General features: G+C 35.3%; 1 protein-coding gene across 4 annotated transcripts in view; it reads left to right on the top strand.

Annotated features, from left to right (window-relative positions):
* LOC123675742 (relaxin receptor 2-like) overlaps positions 1–13,604 on the top strand; it is a 139,341-nt gene extending 125,737 nt beyond the window's left edge. For all 4 annotated transcript variants that reach the window (XM_045611231.1, XM_045611232.1, XM_045611234.1 and 1 more), the window contains exons 11-20: positions 42–113; positions 198–269; positions 6,612–6,683; positions 7,663–7,779; positions 9,499–9,731; positions 9,788–10,053; positions 11,321–11,552; positions 12,927–13,039; positions 13,104–13,241; positions 13,302–13,604. In XM_045611231.1, coding sequence (XP_045467187.1) covers positions 42–113; positions 198–269; positions 6,612–6,683; positions 7,663–7,779; positions 9,499–9,731; positions 9,788–10,053; positions 11,321–11,552; positions 12,927–13,039; positions 13,104–13,241; positions 13,302–13,370 — 1,384 coding nt within the window. In that variant the 3' untranslated portion in view covers positions 13,371–13,604. The remainder of the gene's footprint in view (positions 1–41; positions 114–197; positions 270–6,611; positions 6,684–7,662; positions 7,780–9,498; positions 9,732–9,787; positions 10,054–11,320; positions 11,553–12,926; positions 13,040–13,103; positions 13,242–13,301) is intronic.
* Positions 13,605–13,755: the final 151 nt, after the last annotated feature.

Below are 13,755 nucleotides of genomic sequence, written 5' to 3'. Positions count from 1 at the left end.
ATGAAGGTCCCGCTATCTTTTACATTATTTCATGTTCACAGATTCCTCTCAGGAAACCACTTGGCTGTACTAAGGCGAGGCGTCTTCGCCAATCTGTCGAATCTAGAAGTTCTGTAAGTACCACTTTGAGCGGGAGCTGAATTTAGATGTTTATCTTCGTAATCATTGTTGCCTGATACCCCTTTTTGCACTTACAGAGCTCTCAATGACAACGCAATCAAGAAGATAGAGATAGGCGTTTTCGAGGACACCCTCAACCTAAGTTCGCTGTAAGTATGGCTTCCGCAATTATAAAGGGAAGTTATATTGTCAAGCTCCTCCGGGCTTGATTCAAGAATCAACGGATGTTTGAAACTGAAGGATATAATTGGGGGATCACTTTGATGAACGGAAATTCAATTTTGGATTAACGTTAAGTAACTCAGAGACAAAGGGGTTTCAAATAGCATTTTGTACAATGGTGTGAACAGTTCAATTGGTCATTTAGAATGAAATAGTTGAAGGTGAAGTCACTAAATTGTCTCGTAGCTCTCTAGGATCTAGTCAAACATCATTTAGAATTCGATTGCATCAGTTAAAGAGCGAGTTATTTTGGTTGGAACAACTGCTCATCAGGGAATTGTGAAAACATTAAAGCCCATTTATCTACTGAAGGATAAGGTCAAATAACATTTATCTAGTTAGAACCCCAAGAGGGATGCTAGATGTGCAAAGGAAGAAGTCGATGAATTGAGATGTAATGATAATTGCAGGGTTAATATCGTAGGGAACGGAAAATTAAAAGCCACAAATTATCATGGTATTTTGTTGAATAAGATGATATCCAGGATATCACTATTCTATTGACATGTACAGAAGAAATTATGAAGGCCAATTAACTAAACCTCATCAATCATATTAATACTCATTGACATAAAGAATATTACATTCAGCTTAACTTGATAATGTGGCAAAAATTTATAATCTGTAGCATGCTATGACGACTTCGTAAACGTTTTACCTTTGAAGAATTTTTGAAGAAGAATTAATGTGTTTGCTTTGTGTAGAAAAATCAGGAGAACTTACTTTTACATATCAGATTGGGGGAAAACTAATTTGGTAATTTTCGCTTTATTTCAATGCTTTATGAAAAGTGTTACAATCTTCGAATTCGAGTCAAATATGCGCCGTTCTGTTCGATATTTTTTTGCCAATGAGGATTCAACTTCATAAAAGCCCTTGTTCCTACTGGAGAAAAAAAGTTCGGACAACAAAGTTTTAACAGATCTCCATTGAGGCTAAGTTTGTACAACCAAGCGCGTTGGAACAGGTGGTAGTCACTTGGTGTCAAGTCCGAGCTATAGGGTGGATGCATGAGAACTTCCGATCTGAACTTCCGGAGCTTCTGGCGCGTCATCAAATATGTGTGGCCTAGCGATTCCTCTTCTATTCATCAATGCTGCCCCCTTTTGTTATATTCTATCACTAGCTTCAAAAGGTAGAGTTGTTCATAGTAGATAACAGAATTGAGTGTTTGACCAAGCAGCAAATAGCAGAGTATTTCCTGCCAATGCCACATAGCAATGGCTTCCTGGTTGTCAATCCTGGCTTGGTCATGGTCTGTCACTATCTCTGTCACTTGACATTGTCGTAAGTGACCCATTTTTCATCTCCAGCTTCAGAAATGGTGTCGATTTTGCTGCGATTCAGCAGCGATTTGCAAATGGAAAATCGGTCAATGAGGTTTTTCTCGTCGGAATGTGTTGCTTCCAAACATCGAGCTATTTTCAATCGATGTACTGTTGTGCAACACGAACCGAAGGAGTGACGGCCCTCTATATATTGCAAATTTTTCAGGTCGTTTTCGACGCGTTTTTCTCTTTCACGGAGTAAAAATCTAAGACATTCCGAATTTCTTCCTTCGAGACCTCCATCATACTCGACCCACGACAGAACCGATCAAATGTAAAACTATCAAAAAAGCGTTACTAGTATAAACTCACCCAATTATGACGCCGTATTGTATGATCCGATGTGACCAATAGCGAACGAGATATACTTAGTCAAAGAAAATTACTTTTTCCCCAACCTAATATATTTTTCGTACTTTTAGTCTACTAGTGTAGCCTTGATTTTAAATATGTCAAAGTTAGCGATTTTGGAAGGGTAGAATTATTTTCCAGGGGGGTATTGATTTTCAATTACGGCAATACGTGTGTTGTGTGGAAATTTGTAGAACACAAACAAGACCATGTGGTCAACCGGCGCGTAACATGGAGCATCAATATATGCGCTTCAAATTACTTATGGGCTTTACGAGTTTTGCTATCTCGCGTGAAATCGCTGATCAAAAGTTTGAAGAAGCCTTTGAACTTATGTTATATAATTAGTGTTTCCTGGGCACCATTGTCGTTAATATGATAGAGAGAACATTGGCAGCACAATAAAAGAATATGACGTGAAATCTCTGTTGAGAGGCATATTACTGTATAAGGAAAGTTTATTTCGTAACATTGATTCAAAACTTTCTGCGAAAGAAACAGACGCAACCAAATTGGACAATTAGCATTTTTAGTAGCTTTTTTGAAAACTTGAACAATAATTACTAAGATTGATCTTCACAAAAGGACAATATCATTTTGCCTAAATATCTTTATTTTAGGTTTAAATGATCGTTTGAAGACTTGGTGTTAAAGAGATATTTTCGAGTCATTAGAAACTTGAAATTTTCAGGTCTTGGACTCGAAATCCAGGCGCTTGTTGCAGGTTATGTTTGTGTTTTGTCGTGTATTTGACAAATGATTATTACAAATTGTATTGTAATAATGTATTCAACAAGGGAAATTAGTTGTCAGTATAGTCGCAACCAACCAGAAGCCTATTCCAGTCATATAACTGCCCCCCACGCAGCTGTTGTGTGACGTCAGCTAATATTACTCTATTTTATGCTTGATTCAATCCTCAAAAATAAGGACGTAGAAATGGGGGTACTGGGGGTGATTACCTTCCCCTCCTCCAAGATTTCCAAAATATAAAATTTCAGAATTCTCCCAAAGACGAAGAACGAAAATTATTCCATAAAATAAACCAATACTCTTTTTACTTTTCTTTAAAATCGACATGGCAGCTAAAAATCGGGCACTTTTACGGTTTATGAGTTCATTATCGCTTTCAAGATGATTACTTTTATCACACTACGAGCTCGTCTCAGTCCAAGATTTATTATTTTCATTTATCTACACGTTTTGTCGGCGTCCCCCTTGTTTTGCCATCTGTGATTTTTGCATTCGTCATCGGTAGACACTTACCCGTTGTTTGTATCATTTTTCTCACAAAATTTTAATACTGCAGTTATTAAAGAACGTAACTGGATTATTAGCATCGAAAAATTGTCTGTGCTGTGTTTTACAATTTAATGTGTTTCAATTAAATTGCAATTTATTTGTCATCAGTTTTGAATCGACTATACATGATGTTCCTAAATTGGAGGTACAAACGATAATTCACAAGATATTAAGATTAATTTGACATAGATGTTCCAACTTTATGATTTCACCATGTGGTGCTAATTTTGAAGGCATATATACAGGGTGATATTTTTTCTGGAAGAATGCCCGCTTCCTTCCACCAGAACATTTTTTGGTGAATCACTGGTAGTTATTAGAAAAATGTAAAAAGAAATTGTGGTCCAGTACTACACATTATGGTTTCTTGTCGGTTCTTGTCAAACAATTCTTCAGTAATCCTCAGGAAAATTCAAATTATTATAAGATCCAGTAATTTGTGATGAATAAATAATTAATTGTAAGTTTTGGTACTTATTTACTTATTTATTTTTTGTATCATAATTTCTATAAATAAAGGCCTTTATTATTATTATTATTATTATCTGTAGGGAAGATCATTGAAAATTCGATAATAGTTATTTATAATACAAGTGCAGAAGGCATTGATATCCTTCCACGAGTTCAAAATTCAAAAACGAGCCACGTAGTGGCGAGTTTTGGATTGAACGAGTGGTAGAATGAGCCTTCTGTACGAGTATTATACATTATTTTCTCTAATTCATTGCATTTTCATTGAAATTAATGAAATATTTCCATAAATATATTTTAGTGATTTTTGCATTGAAAAATGTTGGTTGGCAGAACTGATGCAAATTGATGAATTGACAGATAAAGCCGTGGCGGAAAGTTCGGAGTACCAACATAGAATAATAAAATATAACCATGAAAACTGTGCGTTTCTGATATATTCTCGCACGATTTTGTTCTACAAGATGTGGAAGAATGAACGGAATAACCACAGAATTAGAGAAACTGTTATATGCACCACAAAAAAGTAGGACTACAAGAAACACACTGTATCTCGAAAACAAAGCATTTGGGCCCATGTATAGGATATTCTATTCTTAAAATTATTCAAGGAATTTTTCTTTTTTCTTCGTACCTCCAATTTAAGAACAATCGAATCAAAAAAATTCTACTATTTCGAGTAATTTTCAGTTCAAACTTCGTAATCAAACTTTTCTTTCTCATATTACAGACATGAGTAAACTTTGTCTTAAAAAAAAGTTTTTCGATTACCCCCCACGAAAAAAAAATATCTACGCCCTTGCTCAAAAACATGCATACATCTTTCAAGCATGAACTGTCAGACAGGTCAGACTAAGAAATAGTAAAGAATAAAATCCCAACCTCCACAGATTACATCCAGGTATCATCAATTCTAAACGGGTTAGGTATGGTTAGGAAAGACCGTTTTCGTCTCATGAAAGTGCAGCCAAGAGATCAGCAAATAATTGAAATCGATCCAGAATTTTCTCTCTATCCCCTCGAGTTTCACCACTTAATTATTCGCGACCGTGAGGGGTTTCTTAAAGTTTTCGGGGCGTCAATATTGACTTTAGCGAAGGAGTCCGGACTGTATACGCGATGTACAGTTTCCGAGAAGTCTGGTTACTTAGTCTCGTTGATATTCCGACTATATCGTGGCCTTATTTAGGTTGAATTTGACCGCACATTAACCGCCTGGACGTTCATGTTCCACTTGGAATAAAGTTCGGATGAGGTATTAATTAATTTTGGAGGTGGAAACACCTGGGACCTATTGCACCAGAGAATTTTGCAGCTTTCCTTTGACTTTTAACTTCGCACTTTTCAATTCTGAATTTTTATCGTGCAACCTAATTCACTTGAAAAGTGGGAAGTTGCGAAGTAGTTTAGTGCATCGGGCTCTAGCTCATCAGTTTTACGTTTATCACGCAGGACGTTTTTCAGTTCTCATTAATTTCCATCAAAGGCAATGAGTTAGAATGGACTTTTTCAGTCTCCCGTCATATGTAACATTTCCAAATTTCTTTATAAAGATTGATGCAAAACATACATAAGCGTACAACTTTGCTTCCACCATTTTTTTTCCAAAATTCGAGGCTTTATTTAAAAAAACTGCTTAAACATTTATGATTCAAAGTATTGTCCATGGATGGTCACTACTTTCTCCAATATTTCCATATTTCCAATATTTATGATTCAAAGGATTGTCCATCGCTGGTCACTACTTTCTCCCATATTTCAATGTTGTCATATTTCCATATTATCCATCGCCGGTCACTACTTTCTCCCATATTTCCCATATTTATGTTTCAAAGTTTTCTCCATCGCTGGTCACTACTTTCTCCCATATTTCCATATTGTCATATTGTCCATATTGTCCATCCAAAGCACCTGGGACCTATTGCACCAGAGAATTTTGCAGCTTTCCTTTGACTTCGCTTTTTTCAGTTCTGAATTTTGATCTGATTCACTTGAAAAGTGGAAAGTTGCAAAGTAGTTTGGTGCATCGGGCTCCAGCTCATCAGTGTTACATTTATCACGCAGGACGTTTTTCAGTTTTCATTAATCCCATCTGAGGAAATGCATTAGAATGGGCTTTCTCAGTATCCCGTCATATGTAAGTTTTCAATTTTTTTATGGAGATTGATGCAATATACAGGTTTATTAGAGGGGCATTACAGGGATATCGAAAACCGTTAGAGGTACAGGGTTCGCTTAAATTACAAAAAAGTTGCGCGTTATTTAGGGCTTAGTGTGTTGGTGTTAACAAATTCAAAATATCTCATATATCTTCCCGAGATATATCGAAAAAACTGAAAATCGAGATTTCTATATAACTCATTTGTTTCTGGATATAACTTCACGAAATTCGGTTTGTAGCCATTATCCAATATAGAGATTATAATGGTATTGTCAAATTTTTCTGTTTTCCATTGTTGCAGAGACGCGATAGTCAATTTTTTCGCTTAAAATATAGATATATAGAATATATATCTATAGAATATATAGAATAGAATATTAGGTAATTTTTTTCGTTCTTCTTATTGAATACTTTCTGGTTCTGGTGAAGTTATCAACATGACGCATGGAGATTGAAATTCGAATTATTATTTCAAATCTAAATACAATATTTTATTTCGATTGAATTTCTAGGAATTCATCAGGAAAACAATATTTCGAACTGACATATTTATGGAACCTCTAGTAGAATTTTACCTATTCACGAACTTAAACTTAACCTTCGAGATTTGTTTATGGAACGAGCGCTCAAAAATACTGAGCTTTCTTTCTTTTCAGGAAACTTGAACACAACAAATTCAGAATGTTGGACAAAAGGGTGCTTCTTCCCTTGAAGAAACTGCCGTACATGTATGTATCAGAGCTTAAGATCACCATAACATAAGTATTTAAGTACTGAACCGCATTCGATCATTCAAAGCTAGAAGAATTAAAACTGAATTATTCAATCTGCAGAAGAATATAACACACATAAATTCAAAAATTTTGTATCACCCTATCTAAACGTTGTAACATAAGAGGTTGACCATAATCTAGTGGTGAATGCAAGTGATCCAGGTCCTTCAGAAAAGTAGCTTGTTATGTGTCCTAAAAATGTTAACTTCGGAGATATAGTGTGATTCATGAGAATTAGCCTAAATTTCTGATATCCATAGCTTGGAAATCAGAAGTCCAATTTTATTTAGATTTTGTGGATTTGTTCATTTCATACAACATTTCAAAGCGTTTCATTCAATTTTCATATTTCCAGAACAGTTCCTATTCAGATTAATGAGTGATTCCATTTAGATTTCGACATCTATATTTTTAGACGTTTTAGAAGAATATCCTGATTGCCATGAAAAAAAAATACATAATTCAGTGTAATGAAGGTCTAATTCAGTGTGAGATATGTCTCATCACCAACTTTATTAGTCATCAACATTTGAGCCTGTCCTTCTTCAATCAGAGTCAAAATATTTACACGGTCAATCTTACTTATCACTCTAATGTTTTTTGCCAAATATATGAAAAAGGTGATTCAGAGAGAAACGCATCGATAAACAAACCTACAAAAAATTTTGTTATTGAAAAATTTCATCACATGAGAAAAAGGTTTTCTTTCGAAGCTATGTATGTGTACATAGGAGTAGGGGTAGCTATACAAAATTAGGTTTAAGTTTCAAATTATGTCTCACCTGATTGCTACAATTGATATTGCAAATACAATATGTATTTGAAAAAAAATGCTTATCATCGTGTTCCAATAGCCCGAAAGCAAATACATTATTTTGCTCAAAATCAGTTTTGCAGTTTAAAAATGTCAGCATGTTTGATTAAATTTTTTCAGATATTTCGACCGATTCGAACTATGCATGGCTGCTACTCACGTACGAGTTTGTTATCCGAAAGGAGACGGCATATCTTCTCAAGAGCATCTCTTGGACAATCCTGTATTAAGAGCCAGGTGAGTTGAGGTAATGAAATTTTTCGAATATTATCGTAACTGTTGAATTGTAGGAATTGAATTCAAACTTTTAACAATAAAGTAATTTTATGCCAATTCTAAACTACTAAAACATAACTGCCTTATAATATGTCCTTCCTAGAAAACTCTCGAGGAAGTCACTAAAACTGTTAGTCATAAGTACCTGAATAATTTATTTATCAGTAAGAAATTATTTGACCCTCATTATAAGTTGACACTTTATCTGTATCTGTAAATTATTATAGTTATTATAGTTATTCAGAAGTTTTTTAGAATAAACTTCTCTGTACATATATTTCTTACAATAAAATTATGTTTAAATATAAATATTTGTATGACGTTTAATTTGAAGATCTCTAAAGCCTGGTTTTCATTGGTATAATAAGTAGTAGAGTTAGGTGACAGGGCCAACGACAAACATTTTTGCGCTACGGCAAAACAAAATTTCGCCGGCCTGCTCTGCTTAACTTATCTGAATTTTCTTTAAAAGGCCATCTCTTATTCCTCTCAGGCATCTTTTCAATTTCAAATGAAATCACTTCCACAATTTTACTCTAGTCTACTAGTTTGTTTGTTCACTATATCAATGTAAGTACAAGTTTCTTCTTATGAATTCTGAATAGGCGGTTCAATTAAAATCAGCAGGGTTACAAAACTATCAGGTGTCATTCTCAAGCATCTTTTATATTCTTCTGGGTCTTCCAAAGACGTTTCCTTTAAAAGATTAGCAGATGCTCTCAATGTATCACTGCTCCTCATTTAATGCCTTACCCAAATTATTTTTTCCTACTAGTTATTCTTCCTCTGTAACCACCTCAACTTCATTTAATAAAATATCTACAACTTGCCTCCTTATAACAACGGGTCATATTTTTTCCTAGCCTGCTTGTTCATGATTACGCACGTTAAATCGAACTATCTTTTCAAATTACTAGCAAACGAGAATACAATTACTCTACCAAAATGAGCACAGTAGAATATTTCAGAAGAAAAGTATGCTAGTAAACTCTATTACTATAGTTATACCAACGAAAACAAGGTTCATCTGTCAAAAGCCAAGCGCAATAATAACTAGAGACAATATGCATTCCATATTCAATAGCATATTCAGCCAGTTTTCACCAGTTAAGAATAATCTTGAGAAGCTATGGTATTTTTGCTATATTTGTAATATTTTCCGGATTTCCCTAAATTTCATTCATTATGTAACTATATGAAATCTTTCAAAGAAGGCGACCGACCTTGAACGGTTCTCAGAGCGCACGTTGGCTGATATATAAAATGTATTACTGGATGAGGGTATTTTGTAGCATTCCTTTAACTAGGACATAAAATTACAAATGTTTTTCTTGACAATAATCACAAGAGATTTTATATTAATAACCCAAAATGTTAGTTCGATGTGGTAGTACTTTTTTTTTCATTTTAGACAAAATGTCGCCAAAATATTTCAGCTTAGCAGAGAATATCGAAATATGTATATCATAATTTCAACTCTCAGATTTCAAATAGGTCCAGTTTACCAGGCGCTCGAACTTATAACATTAATATATATTGAAAAAAGATTCAACTTTTTTTTAAATGCATATTTTGACCATTTTTTATTCTTAATTTGAGCATTCTCCTCTAATATTTGGATGTATATTTCAAACTTTTTATGTTGCATATAATCCAGTGTTTAATCATAAATGTCATCAGCGTCTGGATAATGGGAGGCATTGGATGCACAGGCAACATTATAGTTCTCCTCAGTCGTCTCATCGTGCCAACAAACAACGTGGTACATTCTCTTTATCTGCGAAACTTAGCTCTTTCCGATCTCTTGATGGGTATTTACCTATTCACCATAGCCGGAGTCGACCACCATTACAGGGGCGTGTACCTCATGCACGAGTTCACGTGGAGACACAGCCTAATGTGTAATTTATGTGGTAGGTTTGACAACAACGGGTTTCACCCAAATTCTGTAATTATATGCTCTTTTTAGGTTTCTTGAGCACACTCTCCTGTGAAAGCTCAGTTCTTATCCTTACCCTGGTGACTTGGGATCGTTTCGTCTCAGTTACTCAACCACTAGCCAGACGACAGCCCTCAGCCAAGACAGCATCACTCACCCTCTTAGTGCTATGGTCCTTTGCTTCGCTGGTGTCTTTCGCCCCTCTTAGCGAGGTGACCGAAGAGTACTTCGGTGACGAGTTTTACGGTAGCAACGGGGTGTGTCTGTCCCTCCATATCCACGATCCTTACGCCAAGGTATCAATGGTAGTCTTCATATATTCTGACTTTCAACTATGTCTTTTATAATGTGTTTCATAGTTAACTTTACATTGCTCAAGTGTGTCATTATTGATCATTGAAACGATTGCTTATCATCTATGGTTATAATAGTCCAAGAGCCGTGGATGCCAGACTAACGTCATAGTAAATTTATGACATAATTTGGTCCTAATTTTATTCACCTTTAACATCCACTACCTGCCAAAGTCACGATGATCTAAGTTTTTTAGTAGCCTTTTCTACTTGACTGTAATGGTGGAAACATTGAGTATAGAAGCTTTCAAATTTTATACTTGAACGTAAGTCTGGCGTTCACCGTTCATGGGCTCCTACTCTGTAAGGTCTACTGGCTGTTAGAGAAGATACAGGCAGTTTTATTCATTTGATCCATATTTTCCGAAAGCCATTAATATGAAAAAACTGTATATTCAATTAATTGTTTGTGAGAGTTGATATGTTATCTCATCATCGACTGGCATAGCAAAGAAACCTAAAATCTTGAATACACTTGAATTCACTCATAGCACTATCTATCTTCTACAATAGGCATTTGGAACCCTATAACCATAGGTGACTTGAAATGCTCAGAGTAATAAACATAGATAGAGGGAGCATATATCATTTTCAGTAAGCAGTTTTGTCCCCAACATGAACTATCAAATTTGACATGAAACGCGCGGATATGAAAACATATCAGTGATACGATATCTCACTCAATTCACGAGTTCCTCCTCACAGAACGCACTTCTTATGTCCCATAGTGAATCAAAGTTTCTTATCAACTAAAATATATTAAGATGAATAGCTAAATATATCAGAAATTCAGAAAACAAACGTCAATCGTACCAAACAACGTGAAACAACGGATGACACTAGGAGAGCAATAGTTGCCAAACCTTGGATTTCAGCAGTTAGTGCAAAAAATAATTAATTGTAAGGTGAAATTTGATTTCAGGTTTTTTAAATCAGTAAAAAATAATAAATATTCTGCATACTATAAATTCAACAACAACAACAAATATTCAAATTTGTATATTTGATTATTTCATTCAATATAATATACATTCATAATGATATACTAAAATTGTGGATTTGAAAATATATCACAATCCGACAACGTAATCTAACCATGTTGGGGACATGTAATTGCGTATACTCCCTCTATCTATGTTTATTACTCTATGGAGCTATGTATATTCAAATTCAACTATGAAACACTATAATATATAACGTTTCTTTTTAGGGTTGGGAATACTCGGCCATGATGTTCATTCTGGTCAACGCAGTGGCGCTCACCTTCATAAGCTACGCCTACATGAGAATGATTAATGAGATAAAGGCCAGTGGGGTGGCTTGCAGGTCTACCAGGCAATCTCAAGATAGCGATAAGGTGGCACAACGGTTCGGGATCATAGTGTTAACAGACTCTTTGTGCTGGGTGCCCGTCATCATTGTCAAAATGACCGCTTTATCGGGTAAGGGGAGGATTTGAATAGTAGGCATACCAATACCATGAAAGAGTAGAAATAATGTTCATTTTACTGACAAAAACACAATAAAATTGAAATGAATAATTTCTCACTTCTTCGTTCCCTTGTAATGGATATATTTTTAGGATATGATAATCGCTATTAACAGGACTGTTACCCTAAAACTGTATGATTCGATATTATGATTCCTTTGGGTTTATTATTCCCAATAAGATTTGGATGGAGCAAATGGAGTAAATTTTTCGAATGTGTATAATTCAAATATTGTATAAACAAGAAGCCCGATGAGCGCTCGTCCATTCATGCGCCTATATTGAACCTTTGAAGACCGTATAACTTTAAATATGTAGGTATATAGAGTGTTTCAACGAAAATTGGACCCACCCCCCCAGAAACGACGAATTTTCGAAAATTATCACGAACAGGTCAATTTCTGTTTTGAGGGGGACGAATTTCCATCATGATTTTGTTCCGAAAAACCGCCCCCATGAAGGTGGCAACAACCCTCAACATTTTTTTAATAGGGAAGAGATGTCGAGTGTTAGTTGGTTTGTAAGTTATTTATATTCTGTAAACAACCCTGTTAAAATTTTCATAGTCGGTTCATTAATCACGAAATAATGTAATATTGAGCTTACCGTCAAAAAAAGGATTTTGATCCATATGCATATAGAGGAGTTGTTCAATTGATTTGAGAGGTCCACATCGCTTTGACGGTCACCAATGACCACCATGAAGGGTGTTTCAAAATCAAATGTAGGTGGTATCAAGTCAGAGGGTCTTCAATGGGTTAAGCCCGTGTAAGGGTATCGAAAATCATTGGAAATTTTGTTTACTGATAATTTCACTACTACGGATTCTACCGAGATAAATTCAGCATTCAAATGCAAAACAGTTTGGCGAGTCTTTCTCGAGCCAAGTTACTAGGTGCGCCCTCTCCCAGGGGTTTGGTGTTTCGTCCCGAGATTGGTGGTGGACTCTTCAGTTGGGCTATCCAGCGATCTCTGCCCAGATACCATCGTGAGAGGCATAGAGAGATGGCTTTCTTTGTCTATGTTGAAAGGTGACCCTGTTGCAACCTTAAAATATAGATAGATATTATTAGTATAGATATTATTAGTATAGATAGATATTATTAATGTTCCCCGTTAAATACGCCGGGGCGCGAACACCCATAGCGCCATCTGTGACGAGAATGAGTCACTACAACAGTAATTTAAAAATTGTGAAAAAGCATATATATAATTGTGAAAAAAATTAAATAGAATAGAATTTTTTCAATCATATGTAAAGATGCATGTAATCAAATTCATATCTCTTCTTCGCTTGAGTATCAAATTTGAATATTTTCGCTTCCAGGTGTTGCCATTCCTCAGGACTTGTATGCATGGCTGGCAATTTTCATCCTTCCCATAAATTCTGCCCTCAACCCCATACTGTACACCCTCACCACAACCGTTTTCAAAAATCAGGTTTGTATTTTTTTTCATCGATTTTTACTAGTCAGTAAAATATCTTTTTTTGTCCCTAATGAAGGTCCACAAGATCGTCAATTCTTTCCTGAACAGCAGGAGATTCACAGATCACCACCATTCCGCCACAGAATCAGCTCTTAGCTTGAGTTTAGGGGTGTTTCCTTTAAGGAACAGTACCAGGAGATTCCTAGCCTACAGGGTGAGTCAATAACCTTCAAGCTTCATTCTACAGGAACTAACATCATTCGTTATTTCTCAGGAGGCACAGACACAGAGCAGTCTGACTCAGACCAAAGGCAGTTATAAGAAGAATCCTACGGCGGTCTAAGTTCATCTTTGAAGTGGTCAATTGGATAACAAGAACACTACAAAAATCTAAATAATGTAATTCTTGTTGTGTACGTTAAATTCATTTGGTTGGAGAATCAGGGTGTTTTCATTCAACGAATCTAGTCACAAAATTTATAAATAGATATTTCAATGTGAACTTAGTAAAAAAGGGGAAAAGCGTTTCAAACAAAAGTTGTAAATATATTAAAAGTAATAAAATAAGAAAAAACTATGGATGAAGATTTCATTCGTCTCCCATAACAAAAACGTTAATCGAGTCGAAAACATGTACTTGTTGGAAACTTGTGATATCACAAGTTTCCAACAAGTACAAATAGATTAACCAATTCCATTATTTTCCTAAATTCAGCCCTGAGCATTGT

Source organism: Harmonia axyridis, chromosome 3 (genome assembly GCF_914767665.1).
Source record: "Harmonia axyridis chromosome 3, icHarAxyr1.1, whole genome shotgun sequence".
NCBI lineage: Eukaryota > Metazoa > Arthropoda > Insecta > Coleoptera > Coccinellidae > Harmonia > Harmonia axyridis.
The sequence above is the reverse complement of the archived record's forward strand: the minus strand, read 5'-3'. Positions and strand labels throughout refer to the sequence as shown.